Source organism: Dermacentor andersoni, chromosome 1 (assembly GCF_023375885.2).
Source record: "Dermacentor andersoni chromosome 1, qqDerAnde1_hic_scaffold, whole genome shotgun sequence".
In the NCBI taxonomy this organism is placed as follows: domain Eukaryota; kingdom Metazoa; phylum Arthropoda; class Arachnida; order Ixodida; family Ixodidae; genus Dermacentor; species Dermacentor andersoni.
The window spans coordinates 347,225,746-347,253,283 of record NC_092814.1 but is presented as its reverse complement, the minus strand read 5'-3'; the positions used below and the strand labels follow the sequence as shown (position 1 = coordinate 347,253,283).

The window sequence follows — 27,538 nt, the reverse complement described above, 5'->3', positions numbered from 1 at the left end:
CGAAGTCCTTGGACTCGAGCGGCATCTTCGGCTTGCCGGACGGCCCAGAGCCCAATCTTAAGCGACATTTTTTTGGTTTACCATAACCGACTTGCTGCTAACCACCTCAATAGCACAGTGGTTGTAAAAATTTTCCAGTTTATGGATTACTTTTTGTTACTTTTTGCTTGTGAAGGTCATGGTTTCGAGCCTGCTGTTTCTGATGTACTTAGCCAATTCAACGAGTGTTTATCACCACTTCTCCTGACACATGAAGTACCGGTGGATGCCTCATTAAGGTTATTAGATTTGCGTCTTAATATTTCTAGAGATCACCTGTGCTGCATGTATGAGCCCCGAGGGAACAAGCCACTTTTGTCTTATCTGTCAGCCCATTCCAAGCTGGCTAAACGAGGCATTGTAAATCTTCGCTTTACAAATGCCCTAAATGCCATCACGGAAACGTGGCTACACAATGGGATTTTGGACTGAATTCACTCCACCGGAGCATATCGCAATTCAGACGGACAGACAGAACAGCAAAGGGGGCGGCGTCGCCTTTTTGCTTTGGTCAGATCTTAGGTTTTCCAGCTCCTCTAGATACGGAATCGGCCTGGTGCAAACTTTACTTGCAAAAAATACATTTCGTAATCAGCACTTTCTATCCCACCCCCCCGGAACAACAGTGGACTCGCTTCAAGCAATTGAAACGTTCATGCACATGCACAACCTAGGTCCTTCCAACTTTATTTGTCCTCGGTGATGTCAACGCACCGGGCATTCACTGGCCCTCTCTATCGACCTGCGGTCATGATGCCACTTTTGATAAAGAACTTCTAAATTTTTGCCTGAATTTGGGGCTTACTCAGATCGTTTACGAGCTCTTTTGGACTTGGTCTTTCTTAGCTCGAACCTTGCCGCGAATGATTACACTTGTGAAGTGGTAGAAGACATTTCTGATCATAAGGCTGTTTTTGTTTCCCTTCCGTGCATTGTTCCTAAACCATCCTTCGCTCTTACTACATTTTGCGATTTCAAACATGCTGACGACACCTCTATTCCAGATACATTGGCTGATGGCTTTGACACTTTTGAAACACTCAGTATATCAAGTGATGTGAATGTTCTCATGACATATTTTGAAAATATTGTCATGCCATTTGAAGTGTCATGTCATAACACTTCATTCCCATCAAAACAAAAAAGAAAAATACTAAAATCCCTTGGATGAACAGAGATATACTACATCTTTCACGTCGTGTTCGCAAGCTTAGACAATTGAACGACTCCCATAATCCTGTACACACTGCTAGGTTTGCTAAGGCGAAGGAGGATCTTCGTACAGAAACCAAATCAGCTAAATACTTTTATTAAAGCCTGCAGCTGCCACTTCTGTTGAAAAACAACCCACATAAGTTCTGGGGATCCATTTTTCCTTGTGACAGCTCTTTTACATCTTTATGTGTGAACTACGAAATGACTAATGATTCATTATTAATCTCCAATGCCGTCAATGATTAAGTCCATTTTTACTTGCGGTAATCATATTGTTCCTCCTTTTTCAAACATTCATCCAACTTGCCCCATTAATGATATCTTAGTTAGCACAGAAGGTGTCTTAAACCTCCTAATAAATCTTTATACAGAGAAAAGTGAAGGCCTGATGGAATCCCGAATTTGTTTCTTGTTCGGTATGCCTTATAGACTTCATGATACTTCACTCTTACCTTCAATAAATCACTAACTTCCGGCATAGTACCTTTATCATGGAAGATGGCTAAGGTACTTCCGTTACATAAGTCAGGTAGTAAGCAGCATCTTTCTAACTACCGGCCAAATCTTTAACACCATATTCATGCAAAATACTAGAGAATATGATATACAAACACATTATGGAATTTCTTGAATCAAATAACATTCTCTCTAATGAACAGCATGGATTCAGATATGGATTCAGCGCCATAACACAACTTGTCGAGTTCACGCATGGCATAGCTTCTAACCTGGATAAGGGATTTCAAGTTGACGCTATATTCATAGATTCTTCCAAAGCTTTCGATACCGTACTTCACTCAAAACTACTGTCCAAACTAAATGCCATTCTTAACAACCCTCAATTAGTGAACTGGATAGAGAGTTTTCTGTCTCGCCACTCTCAATTCGTAAGCTTTAAATCAATCAATTCCTCGGTGGTGGATGTGTCATCAGGTGTCCCTCAAGGATCGGTCCTGGGTCCTCTTCTTTTCTTAATATATATTAATGATTTACCACGCAAGATATCATCTAAAATTTGAATGTATGCAGACGACTGCGTATTGTATGACATCATTTCATCTCCCTTTGATCATGTTCGCCTTACTGAATCATTCGTCAGATTTTCCAAATGGTGCAAAACATGGCAAATGAATATTAACTTCCGTAAGACTGGCGTTATGTCCTTCTCTAATAAAGCTAGCCTGTTCTTTTTCAGCTAAGAATTTAATGATAATTTAATTCAACACGTTTCTGAATATAAATTTCTTGGTCTCACGTTCACCACTAACCTGTCCTGGTCAAAGCACACCGATTCCATTACGACTAAAGCTCTACAAAATCTCGGTTATTTACATCGTACACTGTCTAATTCTCTGCGCAACACTAAATTACTGTTATATAAAACTATTGTTCGCCGTATACTTGAGTATGGTAGTATCGTTTGGAATCCCTGCAAGCAGTACGAAATAGACAAAGTTGAGGCCATCCAAAGGAAAGACATTAGATTTATCTACCGATGTTGTGACCACCAGTTCTCACCAACGTCAGTCATGTCCCCACTCAACCTAACATCTCTCAACGAACAGCGACACATTTATGCTTTAAAATTTTTTCATGGCATTATTCATTCATCTTGTCTCCTCTTCAATAATGAATATATGACCTTTGTAAAAATCTCCTCAAGTAGGAGACATCACGCACTTAACATTACACCCTTTTTTGCACGCACTAATACTTTAAGTATAGCTTTTTCCCACAAACAATTGAAACTTGGAATTCGCTAACAGGAACCAACCGTTCTATCCCAATAAACGAATTCTTGTCTGTGCTCCCTCAACATTGCACTTAACTTTCTTTCCTTGTAACCTATTGTATTTCTTTTTTGTATTATATTGTATTATCCACTCCTGCTGTAGCCCAACCAGGAACTGCAGTATGTGAAAATAAATTAATAAATTAAAATAAGTCGTGCTGCCACTCTTCAACGCACAATCTCCTTGCGCAGGCCTCCCACCTGACATGTGATGGGTACCCCGAGCTTTTGTTAGCTTCGGTAGCAGGAAAGATATCAAAGAAAATCATGCTGGGAGACAAGGCACCAGCAGACTGCGCTGCCAGAGACGACAAGCGAGTCACGGTACTCCCTTACTTGCACGAGATATCACATAGCTTAAAAAAGATGGGCAATAAAGTAGTTGTTTTAAAGTAGTTTTTTCTGCTATGGAAAAATTATCAATGCTGCGCAAGCGTGTAAATACTCATGCCACATGACAAAATATTTGCACTACTAATCATAGGAGGGGGCTTGTAGCATGCGCGTGGGGTGTGGTTTATATGACTCCCTCGACTTGTGGAAAGAAGTACGCTGGCCAAATGAGCAGATGTTTAAATGAGCAATTGAAGGAGCATTTTTACAATGTTCACACAGCCATGCAAGGTCATCCTGGCAATCACTGCAGAGACTGCTTTGGTGCGCTGAATTTGAAAAATGTGTCATAATCTCTAAACACCGTGAACAGCTTACCTATGAAATCATAAAGGGTGACAAGATACAGTGGCTGGGTGACCTTTGCATAAGTCTGCCATCTATTGCCCTCAACAAAAACGAAATAAAGAATCTGGCTGTGATGGGAAAGGGTTTCATGAGATTTGTGACATCATGCAAAAGTTTTTTCTGCTTTTTGCTCGTGTAAGAAGTATATCGTTCTGGCGGTTTCCAAAACAAAGCTTAGTTGAAGTAACAGCACCTGTGTTGTGTCCTATTTTCCATCCTCGTGTTTTGCGCTGTGCAGACATGTCGATATTGAATCAACCCACTCGCCCAAGCTTCCACTTCATCAAACTCTTTAACTTGTTAGACCAAAAGTCTCCTACTTCACTAACAAATTACACTGAAATCAATAACTCCCAATGGCCCTCCACATACATAATTCTAGGGATGCAGACAGTGAACCCACAATCACAATTACACCACAGAACAATAAAACAGCGTTGCCCTTGACACAGCTAAGTTAGTACTAAAATTTCACGTCCCCTAAATATAATATACTGACTTCAAGTTCAATGCTGACAATGTGTGAATTCACATAGTTTGTAAAAAGTTACTCACAGCTTAATCTTTTATACAAAGGTTATATACTTCTCAGCCAATAAACGAACAGTACGCTATGCTTTAGATGAACAAGAAGGGAAACGGAAGGGCTCGATTTTCGTTAATGACAACCATGTACAGCCAACAGGCAATGAAGCTAAGGAAAACATATGGGTATAATCAGGTGTGGTTGAAATAGAGTTGCAGGAACTAATAATGAAAAGGGCAAATAAAAGTGGACAAAAAGACAACTTGTTGCCAGTGGGAGTCCAACCTTCAACCTGAGTTTGTGGGTCCCACTCCCACTGGCGACAAGTTAACTGTTCCCCCATTTTCATTTCCCTTATTATTTACATTTCAATTTCAACCCCAGATAATTACCCCTATGCTTTCATTGGCTTCATTGCCTGTCGGCTGTACAGTCATGATTAGTTTATTTATTTAAGTATACTGCAGGCAGCAGTGCTGCCCAAGCAGGAGTTTTTTTTTTTTTTTTTACATCAACTGCAATGACAAAGAATTTAAAGAAGGCGTTTACATTTGTACAATCAACAACAGATGCTGGCAGACAATTCCACTCTTCAATTGTGAGCGGAAACAGATTTCTTAAGCATCTTCGTCCTTGCAAAGTAAGGGCGGATAACATCCGAGTGATTTATTTTAGATGACCTGTGTTGCGCACGGGAAAGATAAGTTTCACGCAGCAAACCAATTCTGTTCTGATAAAGTATTTTTAGTGTTGCAATCTTTTGGCGGACAAGGAGCGGCTCCAGATTCAGTCGTTGCAACAAATCGGTAACAGATGATGATAGTCAGATACAATAAATCTAGCAGCGAGGCGCTGAATATGTTCTACTTGTGCAATATATTTAACGTAGCATGGGTCCCACACTGCCGAAGCGTCCTCAAGGACTGGTCGAGCTATAGTGCAGTATACCTCAAGTTTAACACTAGGTGGTAAGGCTTTAAATTTCCTGCGAAGAAAACAAAGTTTATTAATTATGCTGTTGTGCAAATATTCTTCAAACGCTTATCCCATTTTAAGTTGCTCGCGATAGTTAGTCCTAGATATTTGTCAGATGTTACTGGCCGAATACTTCTATTAGCAATGCAATATGTACGAGACAGTGGCTTTTTCTTTGTGGTTATTGTCATAGCAACTGTTTTATTAGAATTGATTTCCATCTCATTTTGTTGGCATCAGTCCGCAAGTTTATAGAGACTATTGTTCAGTAGTGTTTGGCAAGAGGAGTATTAACAACACTGTACATCACGCAGTCGTCAGCAAATAATTTTACTGTAACAGTGATCGACGTTAGAAGCAATACCGTCTATATAAAGGTATGCATGAAGCATAATATTGCCCATTTTACTATGCAATGCCTCTAAACTTATGCCTTCAGTACAATAGTAATCACTTTAATGGGCCCCTCACCAGGCCCTGTCAGAAGTTCTTGTTACACACTAGAACTTGCAGAGCGAAGCAAAGAGTTCGAGAGAAAAGGGTTTAGGAGTAGCCGTGATAAGTGAAAATGATGTAAAGGAATGGGGCAAGCTACATCCTCCTCCTCCCAAAAGCAGACGCACTCCCCTCTTACCTCAACCTTTGTCTGCAACATTTCTGCCTCCTACCATATTGGAGCCCTGAAGGCTCATATACGTACATTTTTCTCATGACCCTCGCCTCCGTGATTCTTGCTTCCTTTTCCTTTTCTTAGAGCATGGCGGACATGTGTGCTGCTATACTCTTTCTGAACAGCCAACTGCCCATTTCACAGCATTTAGAAACACAAGCATGCTAAGCAAATGACCATGCAAGTGATCAGACTGCACAAATCACTACACAAAGACACGTCACACACCACACATAACAGATGTACTGTATGAAATAGCTTGTGTTGCTGCATACAGTACATCTATTACTCAAGACAAAAAGAAAGCGACAAATTCTTTTTCAAGCAAAGTCCTTACTTCGACCATGTTTACCACAGCAGAGAGCATATCCTGGAGAGAAAAATGGAAAACATGCATGGCACCATGAGTTTCCTCAACTAGTCCAACTACGAAAGAGGAACTCTGCTAGAAAAAATGCAGTCAAATAAGTTAAAAGGTCACAAGCACAACTCTATTATGATTAGTACGAGCCCCCAGCAAAAAATGCATCATGTAACAAGATAGCTCTCCCTCCTACTACAAAAAGAGTTTTTAAAAATACGAGTGGAAATGTGTGTGTGCACAGAGCCTAACTGTAAAAGGGTCCTTCAGTACTTTTCCAAGATGGTAAATATAGCTACCCAGTTGCTAGACATGCACCTATGAATACTTGCTTACATGAATGGTAGTGCAACACAAACAAGGACAAAGGAAGAACATGGCACAAGCATTCTGTCAGTCCCGCATTCTTTCTTCTGTGAAATTCTGGTAATACACCATTACCAACTAGCTTGTCTATTTCATTCACTTGCAAGCAGCAGGCAATCTACGACAGATCCTGCAAATCCTCTGTCTTTTGACTGAGATTTTACAAGTAACAACCACATTTAGCCTCCCTGTGCAAGCTCACAATGCCACACAACAGCATGTTGGCTGGATTCTTTTACTTTTTAGACCAATCAGTGCTACCTCATGATGAGCGGGAGGCCTGGCCAGCAAGGAGAGTGGTACAGAAAGCAAGGGAACAAAGGCAACCAAAGGAACCCTTTCCCGTTACAGCCATGCACAGATATGCAGGCGTTTGCGTTCAGTCATGGCAGTTGCGATTCAAGGTCGGCTTGATGGAAACTGCCCAGCACTGTCAAAGAAAGGAGGCATACTAAGGTTGTCAACGGCGCATAGCTAAATTTATTAATTACCTCTTTATTTCTAACAATACAACAGCAAGTATCCAGAGTATTCTTTAGAGCACCTTGATTGCCATTTGCCATAGGAAGAATAAGAAGCAGTGTGAGCTCTGGCATAACCATAAGAATGCGACACAAATGCGTGGTGTGCATGTGGCCTATTACCAACACCCTCCTTGCTTGATATGGCTTTCAGAACACTGATCACTTTCGCAAAACATCAGAGAAGGTTGATGACAAAGTGACACAAAGTTGGAGTAATTAAATACTAAGTGCTGCAAGGCTATGCACAGTTGAGGAGCATTCCCCTCACAGTAAAGGACCTCAGTTTCAAGGGTGCTAGGAAAAAAATTAATAGACTTCAGTGGAAGGTGGCATGACAATGAATCAATAAACAACTTGATGATAATGACTAACACAGCCCTCGTCAGAGTAATAAAAGGACAGATGGACAGGAATGTACAAAGCAAGCCCAGTTTCAAGCTTCTAGCTACTGTTGTAGTAAATGTAAACAGAAGTGGAATGCTTTAAAAGGCAGGTTTCTACCCTATGTGTCACTGCAAAAGACCTTTCAAGAATCGCACTGCGAGAACACTCCTGAAGCAATACTCCTTCATGCTTGAAAACTCACGATGTAAAAAGAAATGTGGGGCCCTTACTCTGTGTCCATGCAGACAACTTGTCATCATGTTGGTATATGTATAAATCTATGCTTCAGCTCATTTGTGAGGAATACACAGACAAAGAAAGTCATCCTTTGTATTTAATCACAGCTTCAGAAATTTCACAAGTTTCACTGATTTCTGCATAAGCAAAATGCTTGAACAATATTAATGATGGATGTGGCTATGTCCCCACAAATAATGAAACAACACAGAAAATGAGAAAACATTCCTAAACAAAAACCTAACACACACATTTAGTTCACAAAACTGCATGCAGCACATTTTTTAGTGAAAGAGAAACACAGAAAAAGTAAATTTCAAAAGAAAGATTCTTACTCCGAGCACGTCCACAACAGCAAAGTCTGGAGTCTGCAAAGAGAATGAAGACACAATGTTATGCCCAAATTTTTTAAGGCACTTAATGAAATGCATTAAAGGCAACTATTATCACATTGAAGGAATGTAAACATGCAGCCCTCTAACACATTATATGAACTGGAAAATGTCCCCAAAACGCTAGAGAAATGGCATGCTGGCCACTAAGGTCACAGTTAAAGCAACTCGACTATTCGCTTCCTTGTAGTGCAAGCCATTTCCCACAACTTGCATCTCCAGCCTAGCTAACAGTGAGGTTCCTCTCACTCCTGCCAGCATTCAGTATGCTGCAAACACAATCCTAGTTGCCATTTCCATAGCATTTATATGCTTCATGCGCCAACTTTTGCGGCAGCAAGTAACCTTGTTTCACTCTGCACTCTCGGTGTATTTCACAGAAACACAGCAGTTGTCATGGTACACACCTTAATAAACTTATGAGCCAAGTATGATATGTCCAGACATACATTCTCTCACTGAACACACTAGTATGTGAAGAGTTTGCTGCAGGCACATCAAAACAGGAGTTGACCCTTTTATATATTCAAATTCTCTACACGGCACTTACTACAACAAAGCAGGTGAGGCAGATTTACTGCCAGATGCCTTTATAAAAGGTACTCTCCAGGGGTGTGCGAATACTGAATAGTAGATTAGTAGTAGTAGAATAAAGAATCGAATCCAGAAAAAGAAAGCCGAATATCGGATCGAATATAAGAAAACTTATCACGCAGTTTAATGCTTGTTAGAAGGTGGGAAGCTATCAGTCATTTAGTTACCTAGAAATCGAAGATATACATGCTGCACAGCCTACTGTTATTAAAGGGAACTTCTAATTTGCATGCCAGTACTGATCACTGCTGAGTTCTAGTACCAGGGTGTCTACCAAGTTGACATTTCCAAATTCCCTGAGTTTTCCAGGTTTTCCCTGAGTGCCATTGCAAAATTCCCTGAGTGACGCAGAGCTATATTTTATGTCAAGACGGGCTGAAACCACGTCGCCCGATGCCGTCACTCTCTAAGCATATGAAAAAATTAAAAAAAAAAACAACTTAATTCAGTTTGAATACTAAGGAGTAGTGTTTATTTTATTCAAAAAGAGGATAGAAAGGAGGGGTTAGTAAAATGCACAGCAAATAAAATGTCTTCGAAAAAAGTTGCAAATCGAGTCGCATCCGACATCCTCAAATACGAATAAAAAGGAGATGCATACAGAATCAAATACTTTCGAATATGAGCGATTTCTATCAACTGATAGCAAGCTCAGTGATATGAGGCCCGAACATTGTCACAATTGAGATTTTTTCCCAACAGCTCGTAAGTCAACCTCAACTGTACTGACATACTGTCAGCCCGCATACAACGCCTCAGTGTTGTGTTTCACTGCTTTAAAAAGTTTATTTTGGTTTGGATGAGGGACACCTGCATCTCGGCATCAGCCAACACTTTTTTCTTTAGCTCAAGCTCCTTCAAAACGGCGGCAGCACGCTTCCTTTTCTGTTCATTCCTCAATATGTAGGTTCTTTCTGTTCTTGTCCTCTTTCCGCCACTCGTTCACCCCACGGACCATTTGAAGCATCTTAAATCTTGGTCAGTTGCACAGTCCAAATTCGATTTTTCGAAGCCCTTAGGGGCCGCGAAAACGTCCGAAAAATCAGCCAGCTGGAAAAAATTAATGCATGTCATTTACTGGCCTTAAGGGGCTCAAACCGCCACAGGCACATTCGAAAACGCTCTGAAGGCCTGTCGGTACACGTATTAGGCATAGCGGTGCTCGTACTGTAACAGAAGATACCGGATGCACGCGTGCATAATTAAGGAATACATACTGTGTCCTGTGGCAATAGCCCCTTCCCACTCTTGTTATGCTTCACTGTAATACATTTTTTGTATGCTTCACCAAGTAACATTTCTGTATAGAGGCGAAGCTGACTTTCAGGAACCGGCTTTATGCAATGCACCGTGCTTTCCAAGCTTCTAAGCCAATCGCGAGAACCACAAAGGTGCAGTCAGTACCATTGCTAACAGCAGCGAATTTTTTCAATGAAAAACACGGCACCTAACGGCAAGGAGCTAACAGCGAAAGTCGAAGCAGCTAGGTCTAGCGTTGCCGCAGTGGTGGCTACGGCTGCCAGCGGATCTGCGTGCGAGAGCGCCGGTTCGAGGCGGCGAACTAATCAAAACGGCAGTGGTGATGGCTTTGATTAATGCAGTTTCGGACCTGTGGTCACGGCAAAAAGTCCGGAAAATCGGACGGCAAAGGGTTCTCGCGTCCTAAATTTCAAACGTTCTGATAGATTGACTCTATGGGGTACGTGGTGGTGCCGCGAAGCTGTCCAAATTATCGAGCATCGCGAAAGTCGGTCGTTGACTGTACACTGGAAACTCCTCCAGCCTTCGACAGGGCGTCAAATAGGATTCATTACGATTCCTGTCTATTACTCGAGCCAGCATTACCGCGACTTTCGACCCTTCCAACAAAATTACCAATTTTCCCTGATAGAAGTACAAATTCCCTGAGTTTTCCCTGAGTTTTTCCAGACTACTCAAAATCCCTGAGAATTCCCGGTTTTCCCGGTTTTCCTGGTCGGTAGACACCCCGAGTACGTGAAGGTCAAAAATATATTTTATCAATAGAATCAAGAGCTATTTTTAGGTGTGTGCAAATGTTCGAAAAGTTTGAATATTATCAAATATCATATATTTATTATTCGTATTCGATTGGATATGAACATTCGTATCACATCGAATATATTGCTGGCTGTGTGGGATTAAACACGGTTCTTAGCATTTGTTTCTATCTAATATAAGAATATTGAGGCGCTATTGTGTTGAATTTTGCTATGATTTCGTGCTGCTAGTGAAATTTCGCTTGTAACGCACACTTAGCACTGAACGCCTAAACTTTGCGGGAAAGCCAGCCTCTCAGTAGCAAGGGGCAGGGTTTGCGGACAGCGAGGGTGCATTTTTTTTTCTTTTCTTTCATTCTTCTTTAATTTTAATTTTCTTTTTTTTTGCACTGCCACCCCCAATTCAGAGCTTACTACCTGACAGAAAGTGCAATGAGTGATGACTGGCACAAGGTCCAATGCCTCCCACTTTACAGGCGTTTCTGTGAATAAGGCACAGTCTGGTGAGCACAGCTAGCGGAAATTAATAAGTTTTCCAAGTTAACATTAGCCAGATACACAATGTTTTAGTATCATGGCTGAATAGTCTAGTTTTTTAACAGTGACAATGTAATTGCAATGCTCCAAAATAACAAATTAACCCAATTCGCTAATAAATGTATATGCATATATTCGATATTCAAACTTAAGTACTCGTATTTGATTCGTATTCGAAAATTCCTATATTTGCACACCCCTAGCCATTTTCCCTCTGCAGCTAAAGGATTAGTGACGTTATGCTGTACTGAATATCAATGAGGTGTCAGTTTATTTGTGGACCTGTGTTTTATGGCAATCTTTTTATTGCATGGAAAGTTCTGTTCTCGAGTTTCCCTTCAAAATACAGAAGGGCTTTCCCAGCCTTACGGCAGGAGGCTTATCATAAGGCCAATCTGCACGACAATCGCGCACCGCGTGGCTCAATCCCCACTCCATGCATACTTTGGCATCATTTGTACTGTGCGAGTCGACTGCGGTTGGCTCCAACAGTAAAGAGCAATTGTCATTGTCACGTTCAGCATCATTTGCCACCCAGCAAATATCCTGAAATCGGAATTCGTACGAGGCATCTCACTCCCCCCTTTATACGCCATCTGCGAAAATGCATGCATCCGAGTGGTCAGCGTACTACAGTCCCACGACACTTTAGCGCCCACCGTTTAAATCCTAAACTATTATTGTGACGCGTTGCTCCAAGATATAATTAAGAGACCGCCGTAACGGTCTGGTGTAATGGACCACAAATCGTCTTAGAATGCCAAGTTGCCAGTAAAAAGTCACAGTTTCGCCCGAAAGGCAAAGCATCGATTGCAATAGCAAATTAGTGGATGGCAATACAAAGTAAGGCTATTAGTTTTATCGTCTGTATAAAGTTGTAAACCATCGCTTATTAACTAAATTAACAGGCCTGGTATAACACACACAGGCAAACATGAACACATCACACTGGATGACCGCGGACACTCCCTGTCAAACGCTGGCGTGAAGAAGCACGGCAAAAGTGAGTGAAGTGACTTTAGTGCTGTCTCGCTTCAACGCAAACTGAGCGGCGCGAACACAGCACACACAAAGGTTTGAGCCGACGGCGCACCTAGAATGCTGCCCACAATGCAGATTGCTTTCAAGATGTCGCACGGCCCGCCCAATATGCAGTTGCTGCTGGAGTACAACACAACAACATTCCCTCCCCCTGGCGTCTCGTGCACGATGGAAGATGGTGTGCTTCCTCCCTACTTTCCTCCCTTGCGCACACAAGATTGAGCTGTGATCATCGGCTTCGTTCGCGTGCTTTCACTCGCACATACAACGTACGGCAGGCGGTGACAGTGTTGTCGCCCTTGGACTTTACAAAGAACATCATGGCGATGCTGACAGGAAAATGCGCCTGGAGGGTCCCTATAATCGCTATCTCAATAAAATCTCAGTTTCGCCCAAAAGGAGAATCACTGATTGCGATAGCAAATTAAAAAGAAATTATGGAGTTTTACTAGCCAGAACCACAATCTCTTTATGAGGCCCGCCATAGTGGGGGCCTCCGGAATAATTTGGACCAAATAATGTTCTTTAACGGGCACCTCAGTCTAAGCACATGGCCATTTTCGCATTTCGCCCCCACCGAAGTGCAGCCACCGTGGCCGCGATTCGATCCCGCGACCTTGTGCTTAGCAGCTCAACACCATAGTCACTAAGCAACGGCAGGTGATACCAAATTAATAAACAGCTCTACGCAGTAAGGTTCGCAGTTTTATTAGCTGTATAAACTGCAGTAAAGATTGCGCTTACTAACTAAATTAACAAGCATGGTGCCACATGTGCAGAGGCAGACATGAACACGTCGCGTTTACAGGTTGCATTGACAGCTCTTGAAGCGACGTTCAGTTCGTCTCTGCGTGTCCAACATATTTGTGCCTTCCAGCGATTGCCCCATCTTCGCACATGCTTTTGCACTTTCTGAATTGAACTGCTTTTGCAGCCGGTCTGTCAGAGTCATGTTATCGTTTCGATCAGTCCTGTCGACCCGGACAAACCTTGTACCGAAAGAGGCGGCCCCGGCCAACCCAGCGTCCAGGTGCTGTGTGTGATCCCTGCATCAGGACGATGCCCGGGAGCACATGCAGTAGGGCAGGAGTGCTCACAGGGACAGAAGTTTGCGACCGCATCAGCCGTGGCGGCACGTCCGCGGCGCACTAACAACGAAGTGAGGCGCTCGCCAGCGTGGCATCGAGCACAAGGGGCTTTGCAACATATGCAACATATGCCACTATGTGGGTCTCTACACTGAATATTCAAAAATTCGAATAGTAGGTATTCGATTTGCAAATAGAATTACAGAATGTTCAGTTCATTCGAGTGTTCGCACACCCCTAGTCTCAATTGCAGCACTCAAAAGGTACTACAGGGTTGATTTCAGATGAGAAGACTCATTTCAACAAATATGGGTTACAGTGAGCCTGCAAGCCCTTTCAAGTCAGGTTCTCAGCAGCCCTATTGTACTTCTTGAATGACAAACCAAAGATCCCAACACGAAGCTGTCTTGCCACTATATAAAGTGGTATGCTTGCTACGCCACTAGATGACACCTCTGGCTTAAGTGATTTTAATTGTCTTCCAGCAGGTACTGTGGGTAAGGGCGAGAGTAGGTTATCACAGAAGGGATTCTTCTTTAAGGAGTAAGGTAGCTGTATCATAGAGTGAAGGCCGACTTCAAGGGACAAAAAATATTTCTGCAATTTTGTTTTAAACTGGGAAAGATGACAATGGAAATCAACCACTGCTATAACAGACATTTGGCAAAGGTATAAGTCACAGTCAAACCCAGAACTGGTCAGAGAGCCTCAGCAATGGCAGAACGTCTGTATATCACAATGAAAGCTCTCGATACCCTTCAAGTGGGTCTAGTGGCACAAGCAAAAAGAAAGGAAACATCCAAGTGTTCACTCAACCACAATTGATCTTTGCGAAACTTCTGAATTTTCTGCCAAATATGATTCACCACCAAATTTTAATTGAACTGACACAGTTCCACATCACAGCAATTTATGTCTTGACTCATGAATGAAAAGCAGCACTGAGCACATGTCTGCACAAAACTGGAAAAATGTTGTGGGAATTAGTGATACTCCATTTCAAAGATTACAGCTGGAGATACACATGGAGCTTTAACTAAAGTAGAACATCTGCTGTCTCAGCATGTCACCAAATTTTCCATGACTGAAAAAAACAAATGGCAGGTCGAAAGCAGTACAAAGGCCATAATTTAGCTTTTTGTTTTTAAACAGGAGAAATTATACACAAGGAACTTGTGCCAGAAAGGCCCAATAATAGAAAGCTTACAAAAATTTTCTTAAGTGTCTTAATCACTTGTCTCATGATGTAGGATAACACATCAAACTTGCATCATGACAATACGCCGGCCAATTCCTCACTCGCCTCGCATGAATTTTTCGCTTATACAGACAGCTGTTCACATTCTGCATCTCCCACGACTCCTTTCTATTCCCCGATATGAAAATGATGGCACACAAAGGTTTGAGATAGTATATAAGGTTCAAAGAACATGGCAAGCAGCAAAGGAAGTCGCAGAGAAATATTTCCATGAGTTCATGCTCTGGTCGAGCGCTAAGACTGTTAGTACCAGTGTGTTTGTGTAGAAATCCTGGCACCTGTTTGGAGGACTGTCACCACCAGAAGGCAATATAATAGAAAAATATATTGCACTATACATGTAGAGGCCTGACATAAAGCACACTTTTACACAGAACGTCTCTACATTGCGAGTCAGTGCTTCGCTCATACTATTTCTTCTTGTTACCCCGGTAATGTTTCTCACATTTTCACACGTATAACTACGGAAATTAACACCCCTTTTATGAAGTACTCTAGGCACATGTTGCAGTTGTGGAACCAAAGCCAGTTAGTGTTGAAATGTCACCCATATGCCAAAAATCTTGAGAAAAGCACCTGTTTCAAGTTATTCCAGTCGACATGATGTCTTCTCGTGGCTAGATAAAAAGGTGGATATTGATCATAGAATAATTCCTGGGCTCGTCTCATACAAATCTTAATTTCTATAAAAAATTGGCGCCTACGAAGTCAGCTTGTCACCTTACATCTGTGCACGTGAAAACATGAGTGATCATAGAATTTACAACTTAGAAAAAGCACATGAACCTAAGGTGTTGCCTTAGGTAGACAATGCACAGAAAAACATGGCAAACAATTTGTAGAGAAAAAAACAACGTAACATTCTCACTAGTAAATAAAGAATTCTGCTTTTGGTTTTTCAGGATTGTTCATGGTTGAACAGTGTTATGTAGTGTTATGTAAGCCCGTGTTGTGACTGAACCTTCATAAACCACAGATTAATGCAAAAAATGGCTTCCTGAAGGGACACTCCAAGTTAAATGATGAATGAGTAATAAATACTTTATGTTTTATGCAGCTTATCCTATGAGTGAAGCAGTATTCTTTTAGTAGAAAGCTTTGCTGCTGCATAGAAAAAGCAGCTGCTAAGTCAGCATCAAGTTTTTACTGATTGCTTGAAGTATTGCAATAAACTGTGCCTCTAACATAAGTGCCTCATTTCAGTTGAGGTATTTTTTATTGTGAAGCACCAGCAGTCACATGTGGCTATGTGGAGTTTCAGATCCCTCTAAAGCAAATTTAGTGCACTTTCATATGTGTGTGTGTGTGTGTGTGTGTGTGTGTGTCTATACATATATATATATATATATATATATATATATATATAACAGTACGACCAACTTTTCTCTCTCTCCGGGTCTATAAGCACACTCACTAGTAGCATATATACATTTCACCAGCACCATCTCACAAGAGGTACCTTTTGCACATGTCAACATGTTTCCTTCCATTCTCTTCCACCTATAAGAGTAGTGCTTGTTTGAAAGCACATACCAAAAGTTAGAATTTTGTTCCGAAGTTCCCACTCCCCATTAGTCTTTCTTCCTTTATTTTTGGAAACAATAAATAAACATTTGGTTCAATATATCTGAAGCCATTCATTTCTAATTCATTTGATTAAATGATCTCCTCTGGTAAAGGGTTACTTCTTTTTAATACAAAATGCACAATTACCTGAAGCTCAACATGGCAACAGAAATACAAAGCATATGTAGTCTACTCCAAAATTTATTGTAGTTTGTGACTTATCTGTAACTGTACGATCAACTTATATACTCTGTGTTTTCAAGAATCATTATGCAAAAGCATTTTGAGCCACAAAGCCCAAAGCAACATAACCATTCTAGGCAAGCTGGAAAGAAAAAATGTGCATACCAGACCAAAAGCTTGATAAGTATACCTTTGCCAGTGACCACACACAACTACGATTAAACCGAGGGAGCCAAAGTGCTACCAATTGAGAGCAACCCTAATTACTCCAGTGACTTACTTCGCCTTGTTGTACTTGGTTTGCTTGTTTCTATTTCAGGTAGTTTACTCTACTTCATTCCAAAATGAATCGTTCAGCACAAGAGCTTTCTCACGCAGCTCAGAATAGGCTATGTGTTTGGATACATCCCTCAGAAGAAACATAAATGACAAGTTACTATTACTTCGATCAAGTCGTTAAGCTAGTATAACGGAGACAATTTTTAAGATACTTTTTTTCCCCAATGTTTTCAAGGAATTGCAAGACATTTGTTACCATGCATGAATATAAGTAGATCAACATTATTACAATATTGTTCATCTATAGTGGACATGAAGCTCTGAATCAAACAAAATTTTAAAACAAACTCGCTAAGTATAGATTTCCGCTGGTCACAGGCTATTTTTTGTGTTCCAGGCTCCCCACATTAAGGTTCTTTTCAAGACAGCAATATTTTCATTTGGGCCCAGTGTCATCTCGCAATACTTAATTAGAAGACAGTGCCATGCACACAGACAGAGAAAGGGAACGAGAGGACGGTGCGCTGACTGTCAACTGCAGTTTATTTTAGAAACACTGAATATACACCTTTCAAACCCCCGACCTTGCGGACAGGCACAATTTATGTTATCTGTCCATTTATGTTCTGTCTGCCAGGTGGCAGTTTTGAATGGTTTGTATTTTACATTTCTTGAATAAAGTGCAGTTGAGAGTCAGCACACCGTCCTGTGGTTTCTTTTCTCCATCTGCACCTCTGGCACTGTTTTATGATAATGCTATCACACCAACTTGCCCAGCTGTCCCTACTTTTGCAAGACTGAAATATTGCAAAGTCACACTGCAGGTTCGACAGAGATGATTGCAATTTTAGACAATATGAAAATGCAACCAACCTCAAGTGGCAATTGCTATAGTTATGAGGTAATCAGTAAGAAAAATTCAGAAAGAACCATGCCTTTTGACTGTCAAAGACAGCATCGGCTACATTCAAATCATTACTAATTTCTGATTGACGATTAGGGTAACACTTCTGCTAACATTTCAACTGCCTTTCTCTCAATTAACCTTCGCCTTCCTAATTTGGTTTATGTCCTGTCTACTACTTTGCCAAGCATGTGCTAAGAGAGTGACACAATAGGCAGTGACTTACGTGCTGAAACGAAAGAAACTAAGCCAGCAGTGCAGATTCCTGCTGAGCGCATGCCTCACCAGATTTCACATTACACTCCTTCACACGAATCTCACTGCATTCCCCCATTGCTTGCCACATTTTCCCTCGCATTCTCAAATTTCTTTGTACCCTCTCCAACTATTGGTCAGGACATTGATGCGCTGAAGGATCGGATCATTGCAAGGAAGCTAGTGCCTAAAGCAATGCAGTGCACACTTACATTCTCATCTTCAGGTGAACAAGCTGGAGACTCCCCAACAGCAAGAGAGTGGTCGTCCCTGGGACACGAGGCTGACAGGACACGTGGGGGAGAGTGGCATTGAGGAGCACAGGCTGCATTTTGAGGATACGAATGTGCATACTTCCCCCTGCCGTGCAGGGATGCACAACCAGATGGCACCTCTTCCATTATGTCCATGGCTGGCGGAAGCAACTGGCCTAAGAAGTTCACCTGCAATTTGTTCATGCCCAAGTCAGCCAGACAATAAAAAGAAAAAGAGAAGAAAGGAAGAAAGAAAAAGAAAAATCAAGCACGCAAGAGTTTATTTAAAAAGGAGTGAAACTGGTCAAACAATGTTTTCCTCCTGTTGAGAGCCATTTATAATTTATGGGCAAATCATGCTTCCTATTTAATGGGTTGGTTTAAACGAGTACCAGTCGCTACTTGGTCCAGGTTCATTCGGTCACAATGATTTCTGTTAAAGTGGCTCTTAGGTTCCAATGGTATGCCCAACACAGTGTTTTAAATTTCAGGAGGAGCAGATATAACTGCAATTTTATATGTGAAAAACCAACTAATCTTGAGTGGCAAATGATACGCTGGGTGTCCCAACTTACACACACCAAGATTTTAAAACATGCAAAGGCCACGAAGCTGGACAGAACCAAGGTAATGTTGTTTGCCGTCGCTTGGAGATCCTCGGATTTTTTTCATTCTGCCTAATCACATAATTAGTCCTAATTAATTAATGAACTTCTCGAATGTAATTAGATGAAAAGTGTCCATAAGAAAATTGTAGAGCAACATGAAAAACTCCCGATACTGCTATCTGTTGCTCAATATGTGCTACATAAATGTTTCTATAAGCGTGAAAGAAGCCCACAAATACATGCAAAATACCTCGAGTTCCCAGTCGCATGGCAATTTTGCGTGTATTCACAGGCTTCTTTCGCACTTGGAAGAACACTTTAATGTAGCACATATTGAGCAACAGAAAGCTGTATCAGGAGTTTTTCATGTTGTTCTACAATTCCCTCATTGACATTTTTCATCTAATTATAATGTTTGAGAAGTTGATAAATTAATTATAATAATTATGTCATTAGGCAGAACGCAAAAACTAATCTGAGTATCTCCAAGTGACTGCAAACATTGCCTTTGTTCTGTTAAGCTACATAGCATCACGTTTGCGTATCTTTAAATCTTGGTGCTGACAGTAGGTACACCCAGTATAGCTGAAGCCTCTAATAAGAGTCCCATATACGGGTCGATGATATTTATTTTCCAGAATTTTAGAAAATCACCTGTGGCAGACAGCATAATTCTTGTCCTTGAGCTGGATTATTCGAAGTGGCAGACATTACTAGCATGAGAAATTGAGAGGTTTATCCAACTAATTAACAAAATTCACTAATTAATTCATTAATTACTTTATGGGCCATACCGCTATTTATAAATTGTAGCCATCGAGTTTGCAAGACATAATTCGAGAACTTTCAGAAGAAAAATTACGTGAGCAAGGAAAAAATGACAAAGGCTTCGCCGGAGCCCGTACAACGTCCAAAGTAATTTTTTTCCCGCGCGTCCTTCGCAGACCACGCAGAAAGAAACGGCGAGTTCATAAGAAAGTGAGAGAGAAAAAAAAAAACGTTCAGCCGTATGCGCCAGTCACGCTTTTTATCACGCATCGTCAGCTTGTTCTCGACTCGCGAGGTTAATGGAAGGAGACAAGGCGGTCTCAAACTCACGCGCGCTCTAGTACCCATGACCAAAAAGTCCAGGCAATATAGATGCAACACAGAAACAGTGCTTATGGTGCTGGTGCAGCTTACTTACACGTTAAGTCGACAGTACTGACGATCGTAAAAATCGAATTCAGATAATGGTGCCGGCGAACCTCTTCGGCGATGAACGCGAACTCTTCTGCGATGCACGTGCCACTCCACTCTCGTGCGCGTGCTCCACAATGCGCAGGAGCACGCGCGCCACCTTGGCAACATTAGAATGGTCCTCGTGCATACGCTACACAACCATGATAGGAAGACGGCCGTCACCGCTGGGACCAGCCACGGTTAGACACGGGGCGAGTGTCGTCGTCTGAGCCAATGAGGAACGCCGAAAAGAATGAAAGATGGCCGTCATCGTTGAGACCGGCCACGAAGCGCGCGTCGTCGTCCGAACAACGCGGAAAGCCGAAGATAATATCAAATGGCTGTCATCGCTGAAACCTATGGAAGAAGGAAAGAACTAGGAGACAGGGTCATGTGATTCCGCTAGCCTCGGCAAGTCAATCTCTCTGAAGCCGACCCTCCCGCACAAGGCCCATCTTTGGCGTAGGAATAGACCCACATTGTTGCCGTACCATTCGTGATTGTTTGGCACGTGGTAACGATTAGTGGGTTAGTGGCGCCTGCCGTCAAATGCATGGAGGCACTTATGGCATCTTCGGTCGGTCGTTTCTGAGCGCTCTCACGGGCGGCGTTGTCTTCGGCTGGTTGAAAGAGGGCGCGCGCCCTACGTTCGGCTGGTTTTCGATCGCTCTCCTCCATCTTCGAGCCCTCTGAGGCGCTCAGAGCCCTGTCGTCGGAGCAGCCGTCGCGATTCACGCGTTTCCCGCAGCGTCATCACATCACAGCGTCGCCGCTGTTAGCGACGGTCCGCCGTAACCTGGGTGACCTAGGCCGCTGCATGCTGGCGTCCCGACGAACGCTCGTCCGCTGGCTTTCCCGGCAGCGCCGGCAGCTTTGGATTAGGCGAAACATCGGACATTGGCAGTAGTCTCGTGGTTATGCATCTACCATTTCCTTCGAGAACGAGTCAGACGTTCGGCTTGCGCGCTTGACCTCTACCTCTGAGTTCGGGGAATGCCGGATCTGCCCGACTCGGCTTCGGGGGATGGAGGCAACCAGTCGAAGATACCAATAGGAAGTATTACGCGTAGGTTTCTGCTACCGCGGCCGTCGTTCTTCGCTTCAAATGCGTTGCCTTGAAACGTGGAGAAAGACTGGGGAGCCAGACCCATGACTACATAATTTTCAAAGCATCACTTGCGCTGGCTACTACAGTTAGCGCTTTCACCTCGAAACCTCTCCAGAGTATGCCCGAGCGTGGTCTATTGTTTCGTACCGTATTGTTGCGCACCGTAAACTCCGGCGCGTTTTTTCTTGCCAATTTTACAGCGAAGCCGCATGCCTTTACCGTCCAAGGAAATTTTCGTGTCGTAAGAAACTCCCCATACGTGGGCCGATCCCGGAGATAGTGCAATGCCGGGCGACCCGAGGCGAAGGTGAAGCAGCGTTAAGCACTCCCCATACGTGGGCCGATCCCCAAGATGGTGCAATGCCGGGCCGACACATGGTGGAGGTGAAGCAGGCGTTAAAGGGACACTAAAGCGAAACATTAAATCAGTTTAGACTAATGAAGCATTGTTTCAGAAACCTGCAGGCAGTCATTTAAAAAAGATAGTTTGAATATTAGATGAGAAAATAAAGGTCCAAGTAAAAGTATTTGAGTTTCGCGCCGAAACCCCAGCGCCGGCACTTCAGCGTGACGTCAGGGATTCCAAAGTATGTTTTCGCATTTCGGCCGCGTTGGCTGAGTAAAGGTTCCCGAAACTTGTCATGTTTAATATTTGGTTCGTTTAGAACACAATGCAGTCAATCTGTACCGCTATATATAATTAATAGGCCCTAGAAGATGCCATAAAAATCCATGACGTCACAACCACCAGGTGCGGGAACTTAAGTAGGCGTCGCCACCCGTATTTCGTTCTTGCGCTTTTCCTGGCTTACCGAACGTCTTATCGTTGTAAGAGTGGTGTATTTAGTGTTGTAGAAAGGTAATTTACTGATGCAGAAGAAATCATTTTTCACTTTAGTGTCCCTTTAAGCACTCCCCTTACTTGGGCCGATCCCGAAGACAGTGCAATGCCGGGCCGACCCGCGGCGGAGGTGAAGTAGGCGTTAAGCGCTCCCCATACGTGGGCCGATCCCGAGTCTAGTGCAATGCCGGGCCGACCGGTGGCAGAGGTGCAGTTCGCCATTAAGGAAGGGCCCACATACACAGCTTCGCTGGTCATCCTTCTTCACAGAGTGGCAGGGCACTGAGATTTTTTTGCTTCGCTTTCTTGGACCTATATAGGATGAGGTGAGAAGTTTCGCGGAATAGTTATTTGTCGCGCGTTTGCTTAGTAAGAGGTTCTACTGAGCGTCTCTCGTTGTGAAAGAAATAAATAGCATTAGCCTGCACTGTAAACGCCGAAGTCGTCGCTTTCCTTAAGATTTACGCGCGCTATATTGTAACATTGTATGGTGCGACGTCGTTACGCTATTGAAAGGCTGTTGAGTTTCTGCCAGTCTGATGAGAGGCAGAAGGCATTCAGCAGAACGACAGCGTTGACTGGGGCCGTCTGCCATAACAATGGGCCGGCACGGCCTTAAATATAGTCGGGGTCTCCGGCTCGCCAGTCCATCGTTGGGCCATTATGCACGAGAGAGGACGATTTTTTTGCACACAGGAAAGCAGAGCTGAGGGCCTTGAACGCTCGCTTTATCGCCTGCACATGTTTGCAGGGGCAAAATGCATCATTGTTTCCCATAAGCTGCCCCGAAATGCGACGAATCGCCGTCGGTAGGGCGACTTGGTTGCCTTCACACGTCCGCAGTGCGAAAGCTTTCCTCGTTTTCATGAAACCGCCTCAAAACGCGACCAGTCGCCCTTGAGGTGGTCCTCGCGAGTTGTTTGGCGCAATGCAGATTAATCACCCGATGCCTTCGTTCGCTGCAGGCTTGGCGCTTGTCTACTGCTTGCTCAAGCGGCGAGCCGCGTGGTGGATCGGTGCGTTACTCGACTAACATAACACAGTCTCGACTGCTTTACGCACCGAAATTCCTTCACTCAACCTAGGCGTGCGTTCGCCACAACGACTATGGGCGCATATTTCAAAGCCATCGCAGCAGACGCGACCAAAGCGAGCCGACTAAATCTGCCGCCTGCCTGTCACGTCGGGGCCTATTTCCCATCATCCCATTCCTCAAATTTTTTTAAGACTAGACTTCAAGGTTGTCACGTTTCCTTTGTTCCTTCCTCCATGCTGGGACCCACCATGAGGTGCGCGGCGTAGTCAGAACCAATGAGGAAGGCCGAAAAGAATAAAAGATGGGCTGTCATCGCTGGGGCCACGGCAGAGACTAGTTTCCTACAATAATTGCCGAGGGAACTTTGGAGCTGCGATCGTTCAGCCACCATGGGAATGATGATTAGTACATGGATTTTTATGATCGTTTTTGTGGCTTGAGACGTTCTTGTGGGCTTTATTTGCCTTCATTGTCTTAAATTTCAAAGAAATTTATACGTGTCTAAATGCAGAAAACCCTACGAACACGCACAATAGCTAATTACAGCGGTTCAGCCTGTCAGAGATAGAGATAAAAGGAATACAAGGATGTTAGCCAGTCAAGAGTCCGGTTGGCTACCCTGCGCTGGAAGAAGGGAGTAGGAGAATAGAAAGAAGGGAGAGAAAGAGAGATGGGGTGGCCAAATCGAAACGCGCCAAGCATCTCAATGCGCTCGCCTGCCCGCGAAAAACTCATGACGGTGTTCTATGCAGCTTGTCGATGCTTGCGTACGTGGCCCGTAATGGTTTCAATAACGTAGTTCTGCACTGGAGGTCCTGTGTTTAAATTTTAAACACAGGACCTTTAAACGCGGACGCGGAAGTTTTAAACGCGGACAATTTTAAGATGTTTCTTAAGATATTTATTAAACAGCACTTCGGTTAAAATGAGTTCACGAATCAGTTTGAAGCCAGAAGGACGAAGTGTAGGCAAATCCATGTACTAACCCCACTTGATGTTCCCGTAAAGCCCCTTAATATAGAAAAAAGTAGCGTCATCCATTGAAGATTGCCACCGTCCTCTCCTGCGCTTTCCCTAGACGCTCGGCCCTCCCATTGCCCGAACGCCGACACGCGCTTTTTTCTTGCTTGTTGCATCCGCTGCTATCCGGTGCCAAACATCGCGAGCGGCGTACGCAGGCACCACGTTTCGCACCTCCCTTGTGCTTCTGTAGCGTAGTTCCGTGTGCCAAGCGAGACGCGGCACGTCTGGGCTTCAAAGAATCAACCGGGCTGATTGGAACCTAGCGCAATGTTCCCGGCTGTGTGAGGTAAGCGAGCGATTCTTCGCTGATCACTAATCTCATTTGCTGCCACTTGTTGTATACGGCTTCCTTATAGTTTTTTCGCTCTATTAAGTTCCGCATGTTCGTGCTACTTTTATTTGCAACTTTCGCGCCCGACTTCAATCAGGTCGTGTTCAAACGCACGTGCTTTTTGTCGACTCATTCATACATTCCATGGCGTTGTCTTTGTTTGACCTGAATTTATGCGAACAGCACCTTTTGAGTGTATCGCCGTACGTTAGGAAGCGGTGAAGGCACGTAGGCAAACAGGCGCGCAGATGACGTTCCGATCATTATAAGCCGTTATCACTCTTCAGCGCCTTAACCATCCGCGTCGAACCGTTATGAATCGTTCGAAACGTACTCGGGCGGCGGCACCGCCGCGCGGACCGTGCCTAGAAAGCGATCTGCGATGCCGACAAAGAGTGCCGACTGGTGATATAGCTTCACGCTTTGTGTTCTCGCCGCTTAGCGTTGAAGAGACACGCGCGGAGAGCGTCTTCGGAAAGCGTCTGCTAGTTCGGCACCGCATAGTGGGAGCCGGCGCAGCAGGAGGAAAGGAGATGGCGCTACTTTATTTTATTTTGAGGCATCACGTGTGAGGCATTAAGCTCTCGAAGACACTAGCGCCAGAGTTCCCCCTAGTAGTTATTGCCTGAAGCATTATGGCTGGGACTGGCCACGAGGCATGCGGCGTTTTGTTTGAGCCAATAAGGCAAGTGGAAAGAATGAAAGATGCCCGTCATCGCTGACACCCTACACGAGGCACGCACAGGGGCGGCGCGAGGGGGGTGGGGGGGTTGGCTGGCACGGGAGGGCGGTCGTCCGCCCCCCAAATTTCAGCCTGACTCCCCCCTCACTTCTTTCCCTTCCAAGAGCGCTGAAAACCTGACCCAAGGTAGGCGGTATGAAACAAAATGGAAATTTTGATATCCTATAATTTGGATGCAGATGCATGAGAGCAGCGCAGCTTACAAGGGAGAGCCTTGTTTAGCATAATATATTATTGAAAATTTCTGATCACAAGTTATTTGCGATAGAATAGGCGCTTGAAATACGGCGCGAGCTGTCACAATAAGAGTAAAATGGTTCCAACGGCTATGAATAGATTTGAAAATGGGCTACACTTCATTGTTCGGTCTGCTAGCGTGAACCGGCAAGTTTGTGTTTGTGCCTCGGCCACAAAATCGCAAGTGGGGTCATGTGATTGAGAGACAATGATCCTTCTAAGCCGCAGCTTCTCTCACAGAAAACGGTCGGGACAACACTGCCTACTCTCAAAAAGACCCGGTAAGCCATTCGCTCCGCGAACCTAATGGCCTGTCGGTAAAGACACGCGCGCCGAATGCCGACGCACTCGGGAGTGTTGCGGCTCGAAGTGGCGTTTGGGCCAGGAATCCACCAAGCCCACCGACGAGTACGTTCGTTAGTAGGAATGAAGTAAAAATTATGCAGATCCCACGCACCGTGGGAATAGATCTACGCGAAGCTTTCTGTGCTGTTTGCTTTGATTGACGATAATAAGCGGTGATGTTGACGGCGAATGTTTCATTTCTTCAACGTTCAGTCCATGCGAGAGTGCTGAGTTGACGTTAAGCGTTACCCGCCGTTTGTCTGCGTAGTACACAGAACACGCGGGGAGAGGTGTTTGTTTGACGCATTGTTGTGCGCCATATTTTATAATCTTCGAGAGGGTTGCATATTGTCATTGCCTCACATGGCACATCGCATAGTGGCAGAAGTATTACACTTTCATTGAATAATGGGACTGTACTTGCCAAAACCACTATCGGATTATGAGGCACTCCGTAGTGGCGGACTCCGGATTAATTTTGACACCGTCGTGTTCTTTAATGTGTCCCAAAATCTAAGTGCGCGTGCATTTTGTATATCGCCCCCGTCGAAATGCATGCCGCTTCCGCGCTCGGGATCAAATCCGCCTCCTCGAGCAATGACACAGCCGCAAAACTAGCGCGGCGGGCAACGAAGTGTTTACTTCACGTACGACCGCTTCCGTGGTGTCGCCTAGACCCTGCGGTTTTCTTGAATTAATGCGGCTCTTTTTCTGCACGCCCTGGGTAAGTTGTCCGCTTGACATATTTGCATTGTGTTTATTTTTCAAAAATAGCAGAAACGTACCGTACTTTAAACTTATCCCGTTACCCCGCAACCGGCGTCGTGTCTATAGTAGTAGCGTTTCGTCGTCTTGAGCAGAAAAAATTGAGCAGAAGCTTCCACTCGAACTCGTACCGCCTATTTTCTTGGTTGGAGTAAAGCGTGCAGGCTGACGCAGCTTTCTGTTACCCTTGCAGAATGTTTTCTGCTGGTGCCAATGAGAAATCTGCATTTTGTCAACGGTGGATACAGCAACTGAAAAAAAAAAAAAAAAACCCTAGAACAGGATGGTGATTTCAGGAAGCACGAAAACTCCCTCGCGCATAAGTCTTGCCAGACATCGTGCGTTTCCTATAGTATACACGCAGATGACGTCGGGAGGACAGAGTAAGTCAGTTGCAACATATCCCAGCGACGCGTACTACAGGGAAGGTGCAGGAAAATCGCCTCTAGCAAGAGTGGCTGATATGTTGAGGTTCACTGCCGTTCAGGGAATCGCTCAGAGGGGCCACGATGAAAGAAGAAGACGACAAAGAAGACTTCGTTGAGCTCTTGACCTTGTTTGGAAAATACGACGATATTGTCGAAAAAAAAAAAAAACCTGAATGGCAGAGCAGCGAACGCGAAGTACGTTCATCATTCGATACAAGACCAGATCCTCGAAATTCTCAGCCACATCGCATTAACAAGTATAAAGGATGAGATGAAAAGCTCCAAGTGCGTTGCACTTATATGGTCGATGAAACCCAGGACCTAAGCAAGACAGAGCAATTAACGTACTACGTCAGTCGGCACTGACGTAGTGCGCTGAGCAACGCTGAACACTTGGATGCAAGGTCACTTCCGGGCGACATAAGGGGAACGCTGGATCGCTGCGGCATTGATGATCAGCTGTGCATCGTTCAAACATATGATGGTGCGAGTGTCATGAGCGGTACCTCAAGGGGCGTCCAGGCGCTCTTCAGGCAGGAAGTGCTGCAGGCAGTGTGCGTGCACTGCCTGAACACCACCGCCTCAATCTAGTCATCGTGGATTTTTTGCAAGGTGATAAAACAGGTGAGGGATTTTTTATCTCTTTTAGAATGC

General features: G+C 43.9%; 1 protein-coding gene across 5 annotated transcripts in view; it reads right to left on the bottom strand.

The window, feature by feature from the left end:
• LOC126516515 (histone acetyltransferase KAT5-like) overlaps positions 1-27,538 on the bottom strand; it is a 135,474-nt gene that overhangs the window by 97,469 nt on the left and 10,467 nt on the right. Inside the window, exons 1-4 of one of the 5 annotated variants that reach the window (XM_055063923.2) lie at positions 19,994-20,470; positions 18,158-18,388; positions 8,166-8,198; positions 6,296-6,328 (exon numbers count right to left, since the gene is read on the bottom strand). In XM_055063923.2, the coding sequence (XP_054919898.2) occupies positions 6,296-6,328; positions 8,166-8,198; positions 18,158-18,355 (264 nt within the window). In that variant the 5' untranslated portion in view covers positions 18,356-18,388; positions 19,994-20,470. Of the gene's footprint in view, positions 1-6,295; positions 6,329-8,165; positions 8,199-18,157; positions 18,389-19,993; positions 20,471-27,538 lie in introns of those variants that run through there. The other 4 variants (XM_050166645.3, XM_072285734.1, XM_055063926.2 and 1 more) reach the window with 4 other exon arrangements.